Source organism: Cololabis saira, chromosome 19 (genome assembly GCF_033807715.1).
Source record: "Cololabis saira isolate AMF1-May2022 chromosome 19, fColSai1.1, whole genome shotgun sequence".
NCBI lineage: Eukaryota > Metazoa > Chordata > Actinopteri > Beloniformes > Belonidae > Cololabis > Cololabis saira.
This window is the reverse complement of record NC_084605.1, coordinates 3,601,792-3,625,919: the sequence shown is the minus strand read 5'-3', so window position 1 is coordinate 3,625,919 and position 24,128 is coordinate 3,601,792. Positions and strand designations below refer to the sequence as shown.

The following is a 24,128-nucleotide window of genomic DNA, read 5'->3' as shown; positions in this document are numbered from 1 at the left end:
ACGACTAGAGATTAACACCTCACGACGAGAGATTAACACCTCACGACGAGCTCCCGATCATAAATCGTGAGGTCGCAAGAAAATCAAGCGTGTTTGAAATCCTGGTCGCTCTTCGTGAAGGAATCACAGTTGAAGCAGCTGCGACCCGATTGGACTCATCCTTTCACAGAGAGCATGCCCAATCTCTGATGTCACGTCAAAAACTATTATTTGTAGTTTAAGTGTTGCAAATTCACATTACAAATCATGTTATAATAGCAAAAAAAGACCGCATTTCCACGTATGGTGCGGGTCGCCGTGTACCCTACGCCGTAGGCTCTGTGTTGGTTTAACGCAGAACCATAAATCAGACTTCAGTGTGTGCGCTGTCTGCTGTTCTGAACAACTCTTTTTTCTCTTTTCATTTTGCTGGGACGCCGGGTTCCTCCGCCGAGACACAACTTTTGCGGTACGCGTTCTTTGTTGTGTCTAAAAATGATGCGCAGTGCACACACCCAATCAGAAACGGTACAGATATTTTGGGATTTTTTTAATATAAAAAAATAAAATTATAAAAAAATAAAGGATCCCCATAACGTGCAGGACGCACGTTTGGGTGGACACAGCCCACCCCTGCCCCAAAACCAGCCTCGAGTTCCAGTAGGGCTGGGCGATATGGACCAAAAGTCATATCTCGATATTTTCTAGCTAAATGGCGATACTCGATATATATCTCGATATTTTTTCTGTGACATAATTGGGGTTTCCCCCAAAGCATTATAGCATAGCATCTCTGTTAGCATCTCTGTTAGCATCTCTGTTAGCTTCATTTTTTTCTGAGGCAAACCCTTAAAAAAACAGTCAGTTTTAATACAAAGCCTCGTGCCAAATGTCACACAGGTTCCTTTATTAACAGAGGTCTGCACAATATCAACATGTATAAAACAAATGAAATAAAAATAAACTGCCTGCATATATAGAATAAAAATGCTTCTTGAATAAATTAAAACAAATATCCCTTTCCTGCATAACAATTAAATTAAAATACACTGTAATTAATACAATGTAGACAGTAACAGGAAAACTTTTCCACTGAGGTTGACAGTTGTGCAAATAACAAAACATTTGTGCAAATCTCAAATAAAACATTCAAGTCAATTTGTCACAAAATAAGCTATATCAAAATCATTTTTAAAAAAAATGTAAAAAAAAAAAAAAAAAAATTTTTTTTTTTTTTTTTAAATCGATATAAACGATATTGTCTCGTACCATATCGTGTTTGAAAATATATCGATATATATTAAAATCTCGATATATCGCCCAGCCCTAAGTTCCAGTAACAGAGGTCCGACGGGAGGATTATGATCGTATAGTGTGAGCAGACGGAGCATCAGAGCATCGGGTCGTACAGTGTGAGAACATAAATCGTGGGCTGTGAACTTTTGAACTCAGCGATCTAGTCGTGCAGTTTGAGATGGGGCAGTCTCAAACGATTTAAAATATCGCAGAGTGTATGCCCAGCTTAAGAGGAAGCTGGTGGAGGCTGCGCCGACTCCTCTCCTTGAACCGCGGTCGCACATACACATGAATGGTTCTCACTACAAATAAAAAAATGAACCGCTCCAGGTCTGGAATGGAAGTGAGCCGAGACCAGCTCTCCTAGGATCTCGGCTCGCTTGCTTTGTCCCACATCCGAGCGTGATTGCTGTGTTCACATATACCAAACTAATCGATCTTTAAGGGGAAAAGCTCCCTGTTCCGGAACAACTGCTCCAAACGGGACAGAGGTGAAAGCACCCTTATACTCCTTTCCCACCAAACCGGTTCCAATTCTAGTTCTGGGCCAGTTCTGGTTTTGGTTTCACGGCTCGTTCAACTTGGGAATCAGATGAGAACCGGTTTGCGTTTCCACAGCTCGGGTACTAATGGGAGCTACGTCATTACGTCTCTGCAAACGTCAGTTACGTTGCTGCGTTTGCGTGAAAGTTGAAGCCACAACAAGGTATTCGCTCTAATACGGACTTGGTGCTACCTTGGAACTGGTTCTTCTGGCCCAGCAAAGATTTTATTTTATTTTATTTTATTAAGGAACCCCATTAGCTGGTGCCGTAGCAACCAGCTAGTCTTCCTGCGGTCCATAAAGAAAAAAAGAAACATACAGAATTATACAATCACAAAACAAAGTGATTACAGGATTTAACTCAATGCGTGAGGACAAATTAGATACTAGATAAATTTACATTAAAGAAAAGAAAACTATTAAATAATACAGAATGCAAAAACACATAAACAACAAAAACAACGAAACAAAAAAAAGAGTTGGTGCTACCTTGGAACCTTGGAAAAGCGGTACCAGAGCACCAGATCTGGTTTATGTTTGGTTTTTATTGATGTAATGTGGAACTGAAAAACTACCGTCCCCTAATTTACTGACAGGCGTCCAGCTACTTATTAACTCACCTTAGTGTGATGTACTTTATACAGCACTTTTCAACAGCCTTTCGGTGCGCCAAAGTGCTTTACAGCAGGTAATAGGTAAAAGCAAATAAAACAAAACAATAAAACAATAAAATACAACAAACGTTTAATTACACTACTGGGTGTTAAAAGCAATCCCAGTGTTTATATTTGGACCTCGGGACTTCGAACAAAAGTTGACTTGTTGACCTCGGCGCTGACGGACAGTTAAAAGCTCGGATAAATACGAGGGTGCGAGGCCGTTAAGAGTTTTAAAAACAGACACCAAAAGTTTAAAATCAACTCTACTCTCTGTTTTTTTTAAATTGCGTAATTTGTCATTTGTTTTTTTGTTTTTTATTATAACATTAATTGAAATTTGATTTCTTAGGAAAAAGGGACAGATAAAATAAGCTTAGTCCTCTTTCTGTTCCCTTTCATTCAAGGAATTCATGAATGAAATAAAGAATAAAGAGTAAGAGTAAGAGTAAAACTTTGGCCATTTGGCTTCTCTGGCAGATAGAAGTGTGGATCATCAGCGTAGAGATTTAGTTTTTGGGTGTGTTTTGTGCTGGGTAACGTGCCACCGGTCTGTGTTTTCAGCCCAGAGCGCCCGGACGACTATCTGTGTTTGACGACAGCTATTTTGTGTTATTTTATAACTTTGTTGTAGTTTTGTTTTTTTCTGTTTTTTTTAATTACGTTTATTGGAATGGGAAAGGGTTTTTTTTAATTGCGTAATCTGTCGTTTGTTTTTTTTTTATTATTATTATTACATTAATTGAAATTTAATTTCTTAGGAAAAAGGGACAGATAAAATAAGCTTAGTCTTCTTTCTGTTCCCTTTCATTCAAGGAAAGAGATTTGTCGTAATTATATTGAACTGTTTTGTTTTTCTTTTAATGAATGAAAGAAAGAATAAAGAGTAGGGTAAAACTTTGTCCATTTGGCTTCTCTGGCAGATAGATGTGTGGATTATCAGCATAGAGTGAAAGGAAGGATTTAGTTCTCTGGCAGATAGATGTGTGGATTATCAGCATAGAGTGAAAGGAAGGATTTAGTTCTCTGGCAGATAGATGTGTGGATTATCAGCATAGAGTGAAAGGAAGGATTTAGTTCTCTGGCAGATAGAAGTGTGGATCATCAGCGTAGAGATTTAGTTTCCCGGGTGTGTTTTCTGCTGGGTAACGTTTGACCGGTCTGTGTTTTCAGCCAGGAGCGCCCGGACGACTACCTGGCTCTGTTGGACGGCGGCTCCACCGGACGCAGGAAGCTAGCCGGCCTCAGCAAGATCTCGGCGGACAGAACCACCTGGAACATCCTGGTACTTACCCTCCGACCCCAACACGTCCCGGTAGAGGCTAGCGCGGGGGTCGGCAACCCGCAGCTCTAGAGCCATATGCGGCTCTTTAGCGCCGCCCTAGTGGCTCCTGGAGCTTTTTCAAAAATGTTTGAAAATGGAAATCGATGGGGGAGAGAAATATATTTTTTGTTTTAATGTGGTTTCTGTAGGAGGACAAACATGACACAAACATTCTGAATGTTTTCCAATGCTGTAAAAATGTGTAGAATAAATATTAAATTTCAACATTTCTGTTAATGAAGATTTGTACGGAAGAGTATCAGGGCCATGCAGGAGAAAAAACATTTGAGAGGGGAAGATTTTTTTTTATTGTGCACTTTGGGAAAAAAGTTGAAATGTCAAGGAAATAGTTTAAATGTTGAGGAAAAAAGTCGAAATTTCGAGAAAAATTCTCACATTTCCACTTTTTTCTCGACATTTCCACTTTTTTCTTGAAATTGTACTTCAACATTAATCTCGACATTTCACCTTTTTTTCGACATTTCGACTTTTTTCTCGAAGTGCAAAATGAAAAAAAAAATTTCCTCCGCTAAAATATTATTTTTATTTTTCTCCTGCCTGGCTCTAATACTCTTCCATAGATTTGCGTAACAAAAAGAGTCACGTGGAAAGACATTAACAGCTACATTTGCAGCCGAGGACCCAGTTCTAACTAATATAGAAACATGCAGCATGTGTTTCTTCATTCTAAGGCTTATACATACAAGACTTTTCATCTTTTGCGGCTCCAGACATATTTGTTTTTTGTGTTTTTGGTCCAATATGGCTCTAAAACATTTTGGGTTGCCGACCCCTGGACTAGCGTGTAACAGGTGGATGTTTTTCCCCGTCAGGACGACCAGCCCAGATCTCCCCCCCATCACCCGGGCCCCCGCAACGCCGGCAGGAAGAGGGAGCCCGGCATCGCGCTAGCCGCCACCTTCACCGCCAACAACCGGAGCAACAAGGGCGCTGTAGGAAACGCCGTCACCACCATCCTGCACAACAACTACTCCGACAAGCCGCTCACGCCCAAGAGCTCCAACCAGAGGCCGACGTTCAAGTACGTCCTCGTATGTCGGAGCTCCGGCTGCGATTGGTTTTTATGTTTTCAGCTAGTGTTGTTTCTGTCAGCCTGTTTCAATTTTAGTTTCAGTCTAGTCTTTAGGTCCAGCTATCATTTGAGTTTTTATTAGTTTTAGTCACGTTCATTCTCCTTTTAGTCGTGTTAAGTTTCAGTCGACTAAAAGTCTGAGCATTTGGGTCTTATTTTAGTCAGAATTGTCCATTTTAGTCTCGTTTTAGTCAAAGATTGTATTTATCCAAACCCATTTTACAATTCATCTTATTATTATTATTATATTGTTGCCTTATAGACTCAATAATACATTCATTCCAGATACAGAAGACGCTAATTTGAGTTTGCAACATATTTATTTTTCTGCATTTCTCCCCATCTTTTTTTTTTTCGATGACACTTTTTCCACGCCTATGTAGGAAAGTGTATCCAAAGATCTAAAGACTAAACCAGAGGAAACTACTTAAAAAATTGATATTAAGGATCTTTGTTAGAAAATTTCGTCTCGTTTGGGTCAACAAAAATGAAGACACATTTTAGCTAGAGTTTTTATTTTGTAATCTACATTTTAGTCTGGTTTTTATTCGTCTAAGATATTGCATTATACACCATCTTGAAGTCTCTTGTCACAGCTTATGCAGATGATACGAGTCTGTTACTTCGGTAGTCGGTAACAGTTTTGAATATTAATCTTTAAGAAACACCAAGACAACCGTAGTCCCACAGGGACCAGTTCTGGGGCTCCTCCTGTTCCAGACTCTCCACCATCTTCACGTCTCTTGTCACAGCTTATGCAGATGATTCCCAGATCTACGTTGAATTTTGTAATCTACATTTTAGTATCATTTTTATTCCTCTACGATATTGCATTATATATTTAATTATCATTATCATCACATGACCAGCATTTTCGTTGCGTCTCGTTTTCCTCATGTGATAAAGGTTCGTTGACAATGATATTTAGTCATAATTTTCGTTGACTTCCAGCAACATCCTGAAGGCGTCGGTGAGCGACGAGCCGCCTCCGGAGGACGACTCTGTCTCCAGAAACTCCGTCTCCAGGTCCCAGAAGAACTTCTCATCCTCGTCGTCTCCTTCGTCCAGCAGATCCCCGGCGACGGCTCGGCGCCGCAGCAGCCCGGACCAGCCGCGGAGGACGGAGGTGTCGGAGGAGGAGGCCGAGAGGTCTGAACAGGATTAACCGGGTCCTTTTTATTAGGGCCCTATTGTTTCTGTAGGAAATTTTGTTTTTCTCATTTTTATTCCGACGAAATGAGGGTCTTTTTCCCCCTAAACGTGCCCCAAATGTCACCAAATTTTGCACCAAACCAGGCCTGGCAAAAATGTGATATTTAATGGTTTGCATTAATGGGCGTGGCCTAACGGCTCAACAGCGCCCCCTAGAAAACTTTGTGCCTCAAGCCCCACAATACGGTTTGACGTACATGCACGAAAATCGGTACACACCTGTATCATGTCACAACTTAAAGAAAAGTCTCTTGGCGCCATGGCCCAAACCAAACAGGAAGTCGGCCATTTTGAACATTTTGAATTTATCGCGTAATTTTGGCGCAATTTCTGCCATTCCTTCGACAGTTAATTCAGCCCGAACCGTAACGTGCACCCAGGTGTGTTATACATCAAAATGTGCGTCTCCATCCTGCGACAACACGCATTAGTTTGTTCAGTCAAAAGCGTTACTGTGGCGACGAAAGACACCAAAAAGACCCCCCCGTTAATCTGATTGGTCCATATTTGATAGTTCCTATTTTCTGTTATAACTTTTGAATGGTTTGACATAAAGACTCGTGGGTGGTGTCATCGGACTTAGTTTTGAGTCGTTGACTTCTATGGGTGAAAATTGCACGAGGGCCCGTTCATTGCTGCTTACAGCTTTAATTTAGTTTAATTCTGTCTGATGTGATTTAGAGTCAGGGTTGATCTGGGATTAACCTGGTCCTACTACGACTCCCGTCACTCACGGCGGTTCTTCTCCACCTGCAGGTTCATCCAGCAGGTGAACCGGGCCGCCGTCACCATCCAGCTCTGGTACCGACGTCTGTCCAGGAGGAAACACGCCGACCGGGCCGCGGCCCAGCAGATCCTCGCTGACAGAAAGGTGTTTATCTGTTTACTCTGCACACTTGTTACTTTTGTTTATTGCTGACACGTGTTGTGTATTTTGACACGTGTTGTGTGTTTCCATCTGCAGGAGTCGGGGGGGAAACAGGAGGCCGGTCGCCCCGAGCAACGGAGGAAGGTGGAGGACAGGAAGAAGATCCGGGAGGAGAAAGCTCGACTGGCCCGACTTGCAGCTATCCAGGTAAAAACCTCATTTATATACACATTCACACACAGACACACACACACACTAATATATGTATATTAATTTCAATGCTAGCCAAAACATGTTTTGCATTCAGGTGATACTTTAGGCTCGATAGACTGCGGTGATATGTGAATTACTTTCTGCATAGTTTGCATACAACAGTCTTCTTGTCCACGCTTCCATCCATCTGTTTTTTAAAACAAAATTTCCCATCCACTGGACCAACGAGACCCTTTTCGTCTGCGACTTCATTCATCTTTAACGTGTGTGGTAACAACTTAGCTTGTGTTATGACGATGGCCGCACTTCACTGTAACACTCAATGCACGTTGGTTGGTGCGCCGTCCGTGTGAAAGTCGTCCCGTGAGAAACGTTCCGTGGGGAAAAAACTAATGCGTTTAAAATGCGCTATTTTTTCTAGCGCGCTATTCTGTCTGTAATTAATTCATCGAAATTAACTCGCTCCCAGTCCCAGCCTTATATATTATATATATATATATATATATATATATATATATATATATATATATATATATATATATATATATATATTTATATATATGTGTGTGTGTTGCAGGAGCTGCACCAGAAGAGGGAGCAGCACCAAACCCTGGAGACGCAGCCTGACGCCGAGGCGGAGCTGGAGACTCAGAACAACACAGGTAACCTCACCTGGCAGCCGCTACCTGAACCTCCGGGGCCGAGTCTCCGGGTCGTGTTTCTAATCGATCGATGGGTCTGATCAGCTGATCCTCCCACAGACTCGGGGCTGAACCTCGGAAACCTGAGCTTCAGACCCGCCTCTCCGGCCTCGTCCAATCACAGAGGCTCTCAGAGTTCCCATCCGTTACTGTCGGAGCAGCAGGCCAGAGCTTCAGGAGCTCCAGGAGCTTCAGGGGCATCAGGGGACGACAGGAAGCTAACCCGGAAAGAGAGGAGCCGTCTACCTCCACCCTCTTCCTCCCAGGTGAACATCCATCCATCCATCCATCCATCCATCCATCCATCCATCCATCCATCCATCCATCCATCCATCCATCCATCCATCCATCCATCCATCCATCCATCCATCCATCCATCCATCCATTAACAGAACAACATCATCTGCAAAGAGCAGAGATGAAATCCTGTGGTTCCCAAACCGGACTTGATTGTGGTCTGCTGTCTCCTGAATGTGACGAGCGATTCCATGGCGATGTGTCTCAGCAGGTGGAAACGCAGCAGGCTGGAAACCCGAGACCGGCCGCTAACGAGGGATCTTCGTCCGTCGGTGCGACTCTGAGCAGCTCTCCAATGCCCCCGCCGGACTTGAAGACCAGGAACAAAGGTACGTCCTGCAGGTCTGCTAGCTAGTCTCCTCAAGCGTCTTCTGAAGCTAACGCGTGTTTGTCCACAGACTCCGGGTCAGGTGTCCTGGCCGACAGTTTGGGGGACGATTCTCCGGCTTTAACCAACCGACGAGGATCCCAGTCGTCTCAGGTGAACCGTTAACAGATGCTAGCCCTTTATGACCTAGCATAACCTTTATGACCTAGCATAGAACTAGTCCGCCTGAGCATATTGCTACATGTTAGCATGCTATACTGCCATTTTTATTTGCTTTGCATCAAAACAACCCATATAAGCCAATCTTTAATAATCTGTATGTCACAAGTCCATACTAACTCAATAAATGCTAATGCTAAATGCTAATGCTGATGCTAAAAAGTGCAAATAACTACCAAAAAAAAAAGTAAATCGTTTTTTAATTTAATTTGAATTAATATTTTTCTAAATACACTAAACTACTGAACTAAACCTGGACTCCAGCACCAGGAGGCTCCGTCCAGAACCACCCTGACGGAGCTGCTGGACACCCTGAAGCTGCTGGAGGACGAGTCGGCGCCGCCGGGGCGCTACCACAAGGAGAAGTACGCCTGGATCGACCAGGTCGGTGTTCCAGTCCCGGTGGTGTAACAGTATCCGTAGGAACCGTAACTGTTGACGCCACGACTGTGTTCTGCACCGCAGGACGGAGACTCCACCTGCCTCACCACCGATAACCTGGAGTGGCACGGCACGCTGAGTCACCGTCCGGTGCTAGCGGACCGCGGCACGCTGAGTCATCATTCGGTGCTAGCGGAGCACGGCGCGCCGAGTCACCGTCCGGTGCTAGCGGACCGCGGCGCGCTGCTGTCGGAGGCCAAACTGCAGAGCATCATGAGCTTCCTGGACGAGATGGAGAAGTCGGAGCAGGAGAGACCGAGATCCCCCACCCCGGGGTCGCACCGAGAGGTCAGTAACGCCGCCGCGAGGGGGTGATGGATAGCGCTGGGGGTTGATTCAAATGTGGGAGTAACAGTCCTGGGGAAGCTGCTCTGTACCTGTACCTGCACTGTGTAGTATTTATATTTGATATTTCCTGTATATTTTTAAAACTGTGCAAAACAAAAAACTAAACTAAACAATGGCAGAGGAGGCCATGCTAAGAGGCTAACAGAGGCTAACAGACAGAAAATGTATCGGTGATTGGTGACAATGAAAGTTACGGAAGAGAAAAATGTGCGAGTGTTGAAATAAAGACAGAAATTTAACAGATATAGTATTATTTTACCAGAAAACAATTAAGTTTAGACAAAAAAGTCTGGAGAAATCAGAGCCTGCAACACCGTGCAACGGCAACAGACCGCAAACAACAGGAAGTGACACAATACGTTACCCAATCAGCAAGCCAATGTGCTTGCTCCGCCTCCCTAGTGTTGTTGTTGTCCGCCTGGATCAGTTTTAGTTCTAGTCTAGTCTTTGGGTCGAGCTATCATTTTAGTTTTTATTAGTTTTAGTCTCGTTCATTCTCCTTTTAGTCGTGTCAAGTTTCAGTCGACTAAAAGTCTGAGCATTTTAGTCTTATTTTAGTCAGAATTGTCAATTTTAGTCTAGTTTTAGTCAAAGATTGTATTTATCCAAACCCATTTTACAATTCAAACAAGGTTATCTTATTATTATATTATTGTTTCCTTATAGACTCAAGAATACATTCATTCCAGATACAGAAGACTCTCATTTGAGTTTACAACATATTTATTTTTCCGCATTTATCCCAGTCTTTTTCTTTTTCCACGACACATTGGGTTTTCTTTTCCACGTCTATGTAGGAAAGTGGATCCAAAGATCTAAAGACTAAACTGATTTAAAGACTAAACCAGAGGAAACTACAACATTTCGTCTCATTTTGGTCAACCAAAATGAAGACACATTTTAGTCTGGTTTTTATTTTGTAATCTACATTTTAGTCTGGTTTTTATTTTATACCAGCGCTGTATAACCAGTCAGTGAAGGCCAGAGCCTCATGAGTGGAAAAGACAAATTAAAAGAAAATGGAAATGTTTCACTTAACGACCATCAATGTGTGCATGAACTGAAAATATTTAAAATCTTTAGACATACGAATCAATATTTAGGAATTAATGGCCACGGTTACATTATGTTTTTTAATTTGGAATTAATTATTCTGAATTAAATAATTCTGAATTAAACTATTTTCCTTCGAGTTTACATTGGAAATAGTAATAATTCCGGGGACATTTTTATCACGTTTGATGGTCTTTCTCCAATTCCTCTCCAGGTCTGGGGGTTGTGAAGGTTCTGATTGGATAGGGGGGGACCGGAAGTTAAACTACCGGAAGAAAAACAAACTTACTCGATTAGCAACAACATGGAGGAAAACATTATTAGCATCCTTTTTGGATTTGTTTTGATTTTATTTTTAAATAAATGGTCTCTGCTCTTGACCAGCGTTTACTGCTGCTGCATCTTGAAACTTTGTTTGGAAAACCAGCCCAGTGGAATATAAGATCATGGAGACAGACGGGGAGGGAACGAGCAGAAAGAAAGACCGGAATTAATTTAAAGCGGAATGAGTGTATACATTTTGTTTATTTGTTTTTATTTTTTTTTATTATATTTAAAAAAAAAAAATTTCTAAATTGTTTTTGATTATTTTTTTGTTTTGTTTTTTTTTCTTTTCTTTTTTTATGTTTTTTTTTTTCTTTTTTAAATGTATTTATTTTATTCATTTATTTTTTCTTTTCATTAATTTTACATTTTTTTTCTTTGAATGAGTGTATTCATGACCGCGTAATTATTCTATTTGGATTTAAAATCAGAATAAACCAGCCACTTACTTAGAATGGCCATTTTCATTCGAAATTATGTGTTTACATGGTAATTTTTACTCATTTTAAATCGGATTTAATTTTAATTCTGAATTAAAGAGGAATTAAACTTCCTATGTAAATACACTGAATGTGTATATAAACTGAAAATATTTAAAATCGTTGCTGTTCCGTAGGCGCTGCTGTCCGAGGACGACGTGGCTGGACTGGATCACGCGTCGGCCACGGCCGCCGAGGTCTCCGGCTCCATGCTGAGGATCCGGATGGAGCTGGAGGAGAAGAAGAGGAGCGTTAGCATGCTGCAGACGGCGCTGGTGGGGGACCACAACCCAGATCTGGTGATGGAGTGGTGTTCTCCAGCTCTGACGTCCTCTCGTCCTCTTGTCCTCTCCAGGCCCAGCAGAGGGAGCTGACGGAGAGACACATGAGGGACCTGGAGACGGAGCTGAACAGGAACATGCAGCTGCAGAAGGAGCAGTACGAAGCTACGATCCAGAGACACCTGACCTTCATAGACCAGGTGGATGGATGTGCAATTCAATTCAATAAAATTTTACTTGTATAGCGTCTAATAAAGGGGTCGGCAACCCGCGGCTCTAGAGCTGCATGCAGCTCTTTAGCGCCGCCCTAGTGGCTCCTGGAGCTTTTTCAAAAATGTTTGACCTTTTTTCCTTTTTTTTCCTTTTTTTCTCTTTTTTCTTCTTTTTTCCTTTCCTTTTTAATCTTGACATTTCGACTTTTTTCTTGAAATTTTGACTTTTTTCTCAACATTTTGACTTTTTTCTCAACATTTCGTTTTTTTTCTTTTATCTCAAAATTGTACTTCAACATTAATCTCAACATTTCAACTTTTTTCTCAACATTTCGACTTTTTTCTCGACATTTCGACTTTTTTCTCAAGATTGTACTTCAACATTAATCTTGACATTTCGACTTTTTTCTCGACATTTCGACTTTTTTCTTGAAGTGCATAATGAAAAAAAAAATCTTCCCCCAGTTCTAACTAATATAGAAACATGCAGCATGTGTTTCTTCATTCTAATTCTGATACAAGACTTTTCATTTTTTGCGGCTCCAGACATATTTGTTTTTTGTGTTTTTGGTCCAATATGGCTCTAAAACATTTTGGGTTTCAATCTAAGTTTAGACAAAAAAGTCTGGAGAAATCAGAGCCTGCAACATCGTGCAACGGCAACGGACCGCAAACAACAGGAAGTGATGCAATACGTGACACAATACGTTACCCAATCAGCAAGCCAATGTGCTTGCTCCGCCTCCCTAGTGTTGTTTCTGTCAGCCTGTTTCAGTTTTAGTTTTATTCCAGTCTTTGGGTCCAGCTATCATTTTAGTTTTTATTAGTTTTAGTCTCGTTCATTCTCCTTTTAGTCGTGTCAAGTTTCAGTCGACTAAAAGTCTGAGATTTTTTTTTTTTTTTAGATATTATTGTTACCTTATAGACTCAAGAATACATTCATGAAGACTCTCATTTGAGTTTACAACATATTTTTTTTTCCACATTTCTCCCCGTCTTTTTCTTTTTCGACGACACATTAGGTTTTCTTTTCCACGTCTATGTAGGAAAGTGGATCCAAAGATCTAAAGACTAAACCAGAGGAAACTACTTAAAAAATTGATATTAAGGATCTTTGTTAGAACATTTCGTCTCGTTTTGGTCAACGAAAATGAAGACACATTTTAGCAGAGTTTTAATTTTGTAATCTACATTTTAGTTTCATTTTTATTCCTCTATGATATTGCATTATGTATTTAATTATCGTTATCGTCATCTTGACAAGTATAAGCTTGTCACAGTTTATGCAGATGATTCCCAGATCTACGTTGAACTCTCATGATTAGGATCCTTTTTTTATTTTGTAATCTACATTTTAGTCTGGTTTTTATTCCTTTACAATATTGCATTATATATTTAATTATCGTTATCGTCACATGACCAGTATTTTCGTTGCATCTCGTTTTCCTCAGGTGATGAAGGTTCGTTGACGACGATATTTAGTCATAATTTTGGTTGTAGAAAGCAACTTTTGATGAATGGATGAACTGATGAATGGATGAACCCTAACCTCTAGTGTTTCTGCAGCTCATCAGTGATAAGAAGACTCTCTCCCAGCGCTGCGAGGCCGTGGTGACGGAGCTGAAACAGATGGACCAGAAATCCAGCAGGAAGATGGAGCAGATGCAGCAGCAGCACCAGATGGTGAGACGTCGCCATGACGACGGCCCCGAATGTAACCTCTACCTTCCTCTCTCTCTCCACCTGTAACCGTAGACCAGGGGTCGGCAACCCAAAATGTTAAAAGAGCCATATAGGATCAAAAACACAAAAAACAAATATGTCTGGAGCCGCAAAAAATGAAAAGTCTTGTATGTATAAGCCTTAGAATGAAGGCAAATGGCGAAAGGCAAAATGTCGAGAAAAAAGTCAAAATGTCGAGAAAAAAGTTGAAATGTCGAGAAAAAAGTTGAAATTTTGAGAAAAAAGTTGAAATGTCGAGAAAAAAGTTGAAATTTTGAGAAAAAAGTTGAAATTTTGAGAAAAAAGTTGAAATGTCGAGAAAAAAGTTGAAATTTTGAGAAAAAAGTTGAAATGTCGAGAAAAAAGTTGAAATTTTGAGAAAAAAGTTGAAATTTTGAGAAAAAAGTTGAAATGTCGAGATTAATGTTGAAGTACAATCTCGAGAAAAAAGTCAAAATGTTGAGAAAAAAGTCAAAATTTCGAGAAAAAAGTCCAAATGTCGAGATTAAAAAGGAAAGGAAAAGGGAAGAAAAAAAAGAGAAAAAAAGAAAAAAAAAGAAGAAAAAAAGAAAAAAGGAAAAAAAGAAGAAAAAAAAGGGAAAAAAAAGGTCAAACATTTTTGAAAAAGCTCCAGGAGCCACAAGGACGGTGCTAAAGAGCCGCATGCGGCTCTAGAGCCGCTGGTTGCCGACCCCTGGTATAGACATATCTACGTATCCTCCCCATCGAGCGCTGAGCCGTACGTCAACGTCGCCGCCATATTGGATGTTCAAGACTGCGCTGTAAACTAATACAAGTAAATGGACTTGTTTTCATAAAGCGCCTTTCTACAAAGAAATGTACGTTTTACGTCTCATTTATTCATTCACACACGCACTAATATACTTGGGAAACAGTTAGGCACCAAATATAATATATTTAATTTTCTCAGATGGTGAAAATAAGAACTTTATTGATCCCACATAGTAATAGTAATTCATGTTATATCAGCTATAGAGAACAAGGTAGTGCCGAAAAACAATATATATCCCCCCTCACAAAAATAAGAAAAATAGAGAAACATATTTTCTCATCAACAAAACGAATTTAAAATTTTTCAAATAACAAAATAACATATTTGAACCATTTTTCAGACAATAAAATAACATTTGAACCATTTTTCACGCAATAAAAGAACTAAAAAAAATAAGAAAAATGGTTCAAATATGTTATTTTGTTAGTTGAAAATGTTAAAATATGTTTATGTAAAATTTGTTTTGTTGATCAGAAAATCTGTTTCTCTATTGTTCTTATTTTTGTGAGGGGGATATATATAGTTTTTCGGCACTACCTTGTTCTCTATAGCTGATATAACATGAATTACTCCTATGTGGGATCAATAAAGTTCTTATTTTTACCATCTGAGAAAATGAAATATATTATATTTGGTGCCTAACTGTTTCCAAGTATATTAGTGCGTGTGTGAATGAATAAATGAGACGTAAAACGTACATTTCTTTGTAGAAAGGCGCTTTATGAAAATAAGTCCATTTACTTGTATTAGTTTACAGCGCAGTCTTGAACATCCAATATGGCGGCGACGTTGACGTATCGCAGCAGCAGCAAGAACACTCGATGGGGTGTCTACGTATATATGTCTATGCCTGGAACCTCCATCTTCCTCTCTCCACCTCCGTCTGCTCTCTCTAATCCCCCTTTAGGTTTGGCAAATCCTCGGCCCCCTGTGCCAGGTAACGCCGTTCTCTCCTCTTTTTACTCCGGCCACTTCATCCGTCTGCTCTTATTACTCCGGTCACTTCATCACGTCATCCGTCTGCTCTTTTTACTCCAGTCACTTCATCCCTTCATCCGTCTGCTCTTTTTACTCCAGTCACTTCATCCGTCTGCTCTTATTACTCCGGTCACTTCATCCCTTCATCCGTCTGCTCTTATTTCTCCGGTCACTTCATCCCTTCATCCGTCTGCTCTTATTTCTCCGGTCACTTCATCCCTTCATCCGTCTGCTCTTATTACTCCGGTCACTTCATCCCTTCATCCGTCTGCTCTTATTACTCCGGTCACTTCATCCCTTCATCCCTTCATCCGTCTGCTTTTATTACTCCGGTTACTTCATCCCTTCATCCCTTCATCCGTCTGCTTTTATTACTCCGGTCACTTCATCCCTTCATCCCTTCATCCGTCTGCTTTTATTACTCCGGTTACTTCATCCCTTCATCCGTCTGCTCTTATTACTCCGGTCACTTCATCCCTTCATCCCTTCATCCGTCTGCTTTTATTACTCCGGTCACTTCATCCCTTCATCCGTCTGCTCTTATTACTCCGGTCACCTCATCCCTTCATCCGTCTGCTCTTATTACTCCGGTCACTTCATCCCTTCATCCGTCTGCTCTTATTTCTCCGGTCACTTCATCCCTTCATCCGTCTGCTCTTATTACTCCGGTCACTTCATCCGTCTGCTCTTATTACTCCGGTCACTTCATCCCTTCATCCGTCTGCTCTTATTACTCCGGTCACTTCATCCGTCTGCTCTTATTACTCCGGTCACTTCATCCCTTCATCCGTCTGCTTTTATTACTCCGGTCACTTCATCCCTTCATCCGTCTGCTCTTATTACTCCGGTCACCTCATCCCTTCATCCGTCTGCTCTTATTACTCCGGTCACTTCATCCCTTCATCCGTCTGCTCTTATTTCTCCGGTCACTTCATCCCTTCATCCGTCTCCTCTTATTACTCCGGTTACTTCATCCCTTCATCCGTCTGCTCTTATTACTTGTTTCAACCTCCTCCTCCTGTCATTCTTTACATCCTTGTTTTCTGTTGTTAAGCTTGTGTCCTGACTCCGCCCCCAGACCTGTCAAGTCTCCAGTTTTGGGGGGAAACTACCGTATTTCACCCCTCTTTCCCGCCGTCTTCTCGTAATAGTATTTTCCCGTAAATTTCCAGTTTTATAATATATTAGTTTTTTTTTTCTTAATTTTTATCTTTTATTTGGAAAAGCCTTGATTTCACAGATGCATATTTTCATAGCATCAAAATCACTTCAAGTAAGTTAACATAACATTTTGTAGTAAAGTAATCCCTCGCTATAACGCGGTTCACCTTTCACCTCTCGCTGCTTCACAGATTTTTATTGTGCATCCTGTTCTGCATTCCGATTGGCTAAACAGTCTCCCCGCTTCTTCACTTCCTGTGTCAATAACGTTGGTTGCTTAGCAACAAGCTGAGAACGGACCAAAGAGCTTCAGCAGCAGCTCAAGAACGGGAGCCTTTGATGAATCGATCATTACAGTCTCAGATATTATCCATGTTTATGTCGGTTTATAAGGATCTTTTTGCCCAGAAGAAAAAAGAACGACAAAACGACCCATAACTATTTTCTTCTCTGGAAAAAACACACCTTGCACCGCGGCTTTAGGAGAAAAAGACGCTACAGAGTCGGGATGCAGCGGCTCAGAAGAACAGGGAAATACACGCCTGTCACAATTTGTCCTACTGTACTTATTGTATTTTTGTTCATAATCCTTTTTCATTTTCTCCCGTTCAAATCCAATTAATCGGGTCGCGGTGGGGCTGATCTGCGCAATTTGAAGCCTTGTATAATAATTGTAAAAAAAAAAAAAGGTTGCTACTTCATCGATTTCACTTATCACGGGTTCTTTCGGAATGTAACCCCCGCGAAAAACCATGGATTACTGTGTAATAATTTTTAAACTGCAAACTGAATTGCCACTAATCTTGCGAGAACTGCCCCCTGCTTTAGCTTTAGCTTTAGCCTGGGTGGAAGTTCTCGTGAGGTTAGTGGCGACAACGGGAACAAACTCGGAACAACAAATCAGAGATGCATGGATGTAACGAGAGAGAAGGCATTTCTGCCCAAAAAGCAAAGACTTCGCGTAAATATCTCTAAAAATGTAATAGAGTAATCCCTGTTTTTTCGCAGGGGTTACGTTCCAAAAAGAACCCCTGATAGGTGAAATCCGTGAAGTAGTAACCTTTATTTTTTTTACAATTATTATACAAGGCTTCAGATTGCCGAGATTAGCACCGCCCCACCGCGACCCGATTAATTGGATCTGAACGGGGAATTATGGGTTTTGGAGAACATTTGCGAACTTAAATTTGGCAAACTGTTTTACGTACATGTACAGTACATATCAAACCGTAACGTTATTGACACAGGAAGTGAAGAAGCGGGTAGACTGTTTAGCCAATCAGAAAGCAGAACACAATGGAAATCTGCGAAGCAGCGAGACGTGTAAGGTGAACCGCGTTATAGCCAGGGATTTCTGTATTAAATATACTTTCCTAAAGAGGAGCAGGATGTTACAGTTACGAGTTCTGAAAGATTCGTAACTGAGATTTTAGTTTCTATCAGGGGGGAAGAACGATGTCCGTCAGCAGCACCAGCGCTGTTTAACCAGTCAGTGAAGGCCAGAGCCTCATGAGTGGAAATGACAAATAAAAATAAAATGTAAATGTTTCACTTAATGACCGTCAATGTGTATATAAACTGAAATTTTTTTAAATAACTACACATAAATACACACACAGGAATGTCCACAGCATTTCAGTATCAACAAAAGGTAGAACTATCAGATTCTGAACACATAACTGTAGTTTGTAAGTGTTGACTTGGTTGAGCCGGTGGGACAGCGGAGGGGAAATTTCCTGTATTTTAAAATCTAAAACTTGACAGGTCTGCGTCCCCATCGCCGTCACCATAATTACCATAGTTACCATAGTTACCATAGTTACCATGTCCTCCCCCCCTGAACCCTGCCATCCGTCTGCAGGAGATCAAGAAGCTGAAGGAGGTCATGAGCGCCTCGGAGAAGATCCGCCGGGAGAAATGGATCGACGAGAAAACCAAGAAGATCAAGGAGGTGACCGTCAAAGGTAGCGGACAACGTCACGTCAAAGACAGCATTTCAGATTTCTACAATTACATTCTTCCTACCAACAATTGTCCTTTCAGATATTCACAATGTTATTCTGCCATTCATGTGTGTGGGGTTTCTAATTCCAGATATCTACAATTCAGTTCCAGATATCTGCAACTGAATTACAACTAGCTGTAATTCCAGTTTCAGATATCTAATTTAATTCTGACTATAGTCATAATTCCAGTTCAAGATATCTTTAATTCCCCTCAATTCAAGATATCTTTCCTTGAATATTGTCCTTTTAGAATATCTCAAATTAAGTTTTGATTAGTCAGAACGAAGTTGTAGATATCTCAAACTGGAATTGCGGATAGTCATGATTTAATTGTAGATATCTGTAATCAAGTTATAGATATCTTGAAATTAATTTTAATTAGAGATATCTCAAATTGGAGATATCTTTAACTTCCATTCTGCCTAGTCAAAATGTAACTACGAAGAGTCAACATAGGGCCTGTGTTGAAAAAATCGATTTTCCGATTCTAAATCGATTCTCATATTAATTCCTAAAAATCGATTCGTATGTCTAAAGATCAATTTTTTTTCATCATTACATTACAACTTTTATTTTTTTGTTTATGCACAAAAAAGGAAAGTTTTGTGGGACACAAGAATACCGGTAACTACTGCCATGTTTTTGCCTTTAAATATGTTTAAAGGTATGAAAACATTAAGGTTTTCAGTTATAATTGCATAAATTATCTATATTTCATTACTTTATATACTGTCTCGATGTTACATTTGCATAAATGTTAAAAACCAAATTCTCAAAAATTAAAAATCAGCATTCTGGGAGGTGATTGATTACAGCATCATTAGCTGCCAATACTTGCTGTTGAATCTCAATATAATACTAGTATTAATCAGTTTTAATAACACTAACCCAAATCAATATCGGAATCGGATCGAATCCTGATAATCGATTCTGAATCTTAAGAATCGGAATCAAATCAATTCTAGACATTTGAATGGATCCCCAGCCCTGGTCAGAATGCAGTTGTAGAATTCCTCTTTCTCCCTGGCAGGGCTGGAGCCGGAGATCCAGAAACTCATCTGCAAGCACAAGCAGGAGCTGCAGAAGCTGCGGACGCTGCACGAGGCGGATCTGCTGCAGGCGGACGAGCGCGCCGCGCGGCGCTACGTCCAGCAGACGGAGGAGCTGCGCTGCCAGCTGGAGAGAGAACGGGAGGAGCAGAGCCAGAGAGAGAGGGAGCAGGCCAAGCAGAGGTGACCTATGACCCCCCACTAAAGTAGCTAATATCATGGACTAAAGTAGCTAATATCGTGGACTAAAGTAGCTAATATCGTGGAGAGAGACAGGGAGGAGCAGAGCCAGAGAGAGAGGGAGCTGGCCAAGCAGAGGTGACCTATGACCCCCCACTAAAGTAGATAATATCATGGACTAAAGTAGCTAATATCGTGGACTAAAGTAGCTAATATCGTGGAGAGAGACAGGGAGGAGCAGAGCCAGAGAGAGAGGGAGCTGGCCAAGCAGAGGTGACCTATGACCCCCCACTAAAGTAGATAATATCGTGGACTAAAGTAGCTAATGTCGTGGACTAAAGTAGCTAGTATCGTGGACTAAAGTAGCTAATATCGTGGATTAAAGTAGCTAATATCGTGGACTAAAGTAGGTAATATCTTGGACTAAAGTAGCTAATATCGTGGACTAAAGTAGCTAATATCGTGGACTAAAGTAGCTAATATCATGGACTAAAGTAGCTAATATCGTGGACTAAAGTAGGTAATATCTTGGACTAAAGTAGCTAATATCGTGGACTAAAGTAGCTAATATCGTGGACTAAAGTAGCTAATATCATGGACTAAAGTAGCTAATATCGTGGACTAAAGTAGCTAATATCGTGGACTAAAGTAGCTAATATCGTGGATTAAAGTAGCTAATATCGTGGACTAAAGTAGGTAATATCTTGGACTAAAGTAGGTAATATCTTGGACTAAAGTAGCTAATATCGTGGACTAAAGTAGTTAATACCGTGGTATAAAGTAGCTAATATCATGGACTAAAGTAGCTAATATCGTGGTATAAAGTAGCTAATATCATGGACTAAAGTAGCTAATATCGTGGTATAAAGTAGCTAATATCATGGACTAAAGTAACTAATATCGTGGACTAAAGTAGCTAATATCGTGGACTAAAGTAGCTAATATCGTGGACTAAAGTAGCTAATAGCGTGGACTAAAGTAAGTAATATCGTGGACTAAAGTAGCTAATATCTGGGACTAAAGTAGATAATATCGTGGACTAAAGTAGCTAATATCGTGGATTAAAGTAGCTAATATCGTGGACTAAAGTAGCTAATATCGTGGATTAAAGTAGCTAATATCGTGGACTAAAGTAGGTAATATCTTGGACTAAAGTAGCTAATATCGTGGACTAAAGTAGCTAATATCGGGAACTAAAGTAGCTATTATCGTGGACTAAAGTAGCTAATATCATGGACTAAAGTAGCTAATATCGTGGACTAAAGTAGCTAATATCATGGAGTAAAGTAGCTAATATCGTGGACTAAAGTAACTAATATCGTGGACTAAAGTAGCTAATATCGTGGATTAAAGTAACTAATATCGTGGACTAAAGTAGCTAATATCGTGGACTAAAGTAGCTAATATCATGGACTAAAGTAGCTAATATCGTGGACTAAAGTAACTAATATCGTGGACTAAACTAGCTAATATCGTGGACTAAAGTAGCTAATATCGTGGACTAAAGTAGCTAATATCGTGGACTAAAGTAGCTAATATCATGGACTAAAGTAGCTAATATCGTGGACTAATGTAACTAATATCGTGGACTAAAGTAGCTAATATCGTGGACTAAAGTAGCTAATATCGTGGATTAAAGTAGCTAATATCGTGGACTAAAGTAGGTAATATCTTGGACTAAAGTAGCTAATATCGTGGACTAAAGTAGCTAATATCGGGAACTAAAGTAGCTATTATCGTGGACTAAAGTAGCTAATATCATGGACTAAAGTAGCTAATATCGTGGACTAAAGTAGCTAATATCGTGGACTAAAGTAGCTAATATCATGGACTAAAGTAGGTAATATCTTGGACTAAAGTAGCTAATATCGTGGACTAAAGTAGCTAATATCGTGGACTAAAGTAGGTAATATCGTGGACTAAAATAGCTAATATCGGGAACTAAAGTAGCTATTATCGTGGACTAAAGTAGCTAATATCATGGACTAAAGTAGCTAATATCGTGGACTAAAGTAGCTAATATCGTGGACTAAAGTAGCTAATATCATGGACTAAAGTAGCTAATATCGTGGACTAAAGTAGCTAATATCATGGATTAAAGTAGCTAATATCGTGGACTAAAGTAACTAATATCGTTGACTAAAGTAGCTAATATCATGGACTAAAGTAGCTAATATCGTGGACTAAAGTAGCTAATATCATGGATTAAAGTAGCTAATATCGTGGACTAAAGTAGCTAATATCGTGGACTAAAGTAACTAATATCGTGGACTAAAGTAGCTAATATCGTGGACTAAAGTAGCTAATATCATGGACTAAAGTAGCTATTATCGTGGACTAAAGTAGCTAATATCGTGGACTAAAGTAGCTAATATCGTGGACTAAAGTAGCTAATATCATGGACTAAAGTAACTAATATCGTGGACTAAAGTAGCTAATATCGTGGACTAAAGTAGCTAATATCGTGGACTAAAGTAGCTAATATCGTGGACTAAAGTAACTAATATCGTGGACTAAAGTAACTAATATCGTGGACTAAAGTAACTAATATCGTGACAGGGAGGAGCAGAGCCAGAGGGAGAGGGAGCTGGCCAAGTAGAGGTGACCTATGACCCCCCCACTAAAGTAGCTTTCATCAACGAAAATTATGACTAAATATCGTCGTCAACAAACCTTTACCGAGACTAAAATGTAGATTACAAAATAAAATTAAAGCTGCAAACAGCGATGAACGGGCCCTCCACCTCCACTCACGTTCAGGCTGCAGTGGAAGCTTGTATGACTTCATGTAGATTCTTCAGGCCTGGACATTTAGCGGATGAAACCACGCACGACTCTCTATGTCAAACCATTCAAAAGTTATGGCAGAAAGTAGGAACTATCAAATATCGACCAATCAGATGAAGGGTGGGTGCGCTTTTTGGCGTCTAGCGTCGCCACGGTAACGCTTTTGAAAGAGAAAAGTAATGCGTGGTGTCGGAGGATGGAGACGCACATTTTGATGTTTAACACACCTGGGTGAACGTTACGGTTCGGGCCGTATTAACGGCCGAAGGAATGGCATAAATTTCGCCAAAATTACACGATTAATTCAAAATGGCTGACTTCCTGTTGGGTTTCGGCCATGACACCAAGAGACTTTTCTTTAAGTTGCGACATGATACAGGTGTGTACCGATTTTCGTGCATGTACGTCAAACCGTATTGTGGGGCTTGAGGCACAAAGTTTTCTAGGGGGCGCTGTTGAGCCGTTAGGCCACGCCCATTAATGCAAACCATTAAATATCAAATTTTTCGCCAGGTCTGGCTTGGTGCAAAATTTGGTGACTTTTGGGGGCACGTTTAGGGGGGAAAAAAGGCCCTCATTTCATCGGAAGAAGGAAAAAAAATAAAAAAGGAGGAAACGAGGAAACGAGGAAAATAATAACAATTCTTGCAGATACAATAGGGCCTTCGCACTGTAAGTGCTCGGGCCCTAAAAAGGATCCTAATCATGAGAGTTCAACGTAGATCTGGGTATCATCTGCATAAGCTGTTACTAGAGACCTCAAGATGATGGACAGTATTCAAATATTCAAATATCATTCAAAACTGTTACCATGTAACAGACTCGTAAACCAAAATTATGACTAAATATCGTCGTCAACAAACCTTTATCACCTGAGGAAAACGAGACGCAACGAAAGTGCTGGTCATGTGACGATAATGATAATTAAATATATAATGCAATATCGTAGAGGAATAAAAACTAGACTAAAATGTACATTACAAAATAAAAAAGGATCCCAATCATGAGAGTTCAACGTAGATCTGGGAATCATCTGCATAAGATGTGACAAGAGGAGCTTGCGTTAACAAACATTTTGACTAAATATCTTCGTCAAAGAACTAAAATGCTGGTCATGTGACGATAATGATAATTAAATTTATAATGCAATATCGTAGAGCAGAGGTTTTCAACTGGTTTATTCCAGGGACAACCATTATAACCAAGAAGCAACTTGAGGACCAACTGCTTTTGGGGATGTTTGTTTTATTTTGCACCTTGTTTTTAAATAAAAGTATGGGGGTATATAGGCTATTTATTTGCATCAGTTTATTCTTATTTGCACCTTTTGCTATAAAAAAAAACAAAAAACAAAAAACAGTCAATGAAAAATGAACAATAGGAAGCCAAGAGGCTTATAATATTACAAAATTCACTCACTCATTTGACATCATTTGGATGGGTAAATAATTCACAAAATAATCAATAATAATTGAGTCTAAAGAATAAATATATATTTTTTTAATTATTATTGTTTTTCCATTTACAATTTCACGGACCACCTGCAATACCGCCACGGACCACCAGAGGGCCACGGACCACCGG

General features: G+C 40.2%; 1 protein-coding gene across 1 annotated transcript in view; it reads left to right on the top strand.

Annotated features, from left to right (window-relative positions):
• The window catches only part of cep131 (centrosomal protein 131), a 47,765-nt gene that overhangs the window by 10,287 nt on the left and 13,350 nt on the right, over positions 1-24,128 (top strand). The window contains exons 4-19 of the mRNA XM_061709075.1: positions 3,649-3,760; positions 4,633-4,841; positions 5,844-6,041; positions 6,861-6,975; positions 7,069-7,179; positions 7,763-7,847; positions 7,947-8,152; positions 8,392-8,512; positions 8,582-8,664; positions 8,995-9,114; positions 9,196-9,459; positions 11,513-11,650; positions 11,731-11,856; positions 13,435-13,551; positions 18,384-18,486; positions 19,559-19,760. Coding sequence (XP_061565059.1) covers positions 3,649-3,760; positions 4,633-4,841; positions 5,844-6,041; positions 6,861-6,975; positions 7,069-7,179; positions 7,763-7,847; positions 7,947-8,152; positions 8,392-8,512; positions 8,582-8,664; positions 8,995-9,114; positions 9,196-9,459; positions 11,513-11,650; positions 11,731-11,856; positions 13,435-13,551; positions 18,384-18,486; positions 19,559-19,760 — 2,310 coding nt within the window. The remainder of the gene's footprint in view (positions 1-3,648; positions 3,761-4,632; positions 4,842-5,843; positions 6,042-6,860; positions 6,976-7,068; positions 7,180-7,762; positions 7,848-7,946; positions 8,153-8,391; positions 8,513-8,581; positions 8,665-8,994; positions 9,115-9,195; positions 9,460-11,512; positions 11,651-11,730; positions 11,857-13,434; positions 13,552-18,383; positions 18,487-19,558; positions 19,761-24,128) is intronic.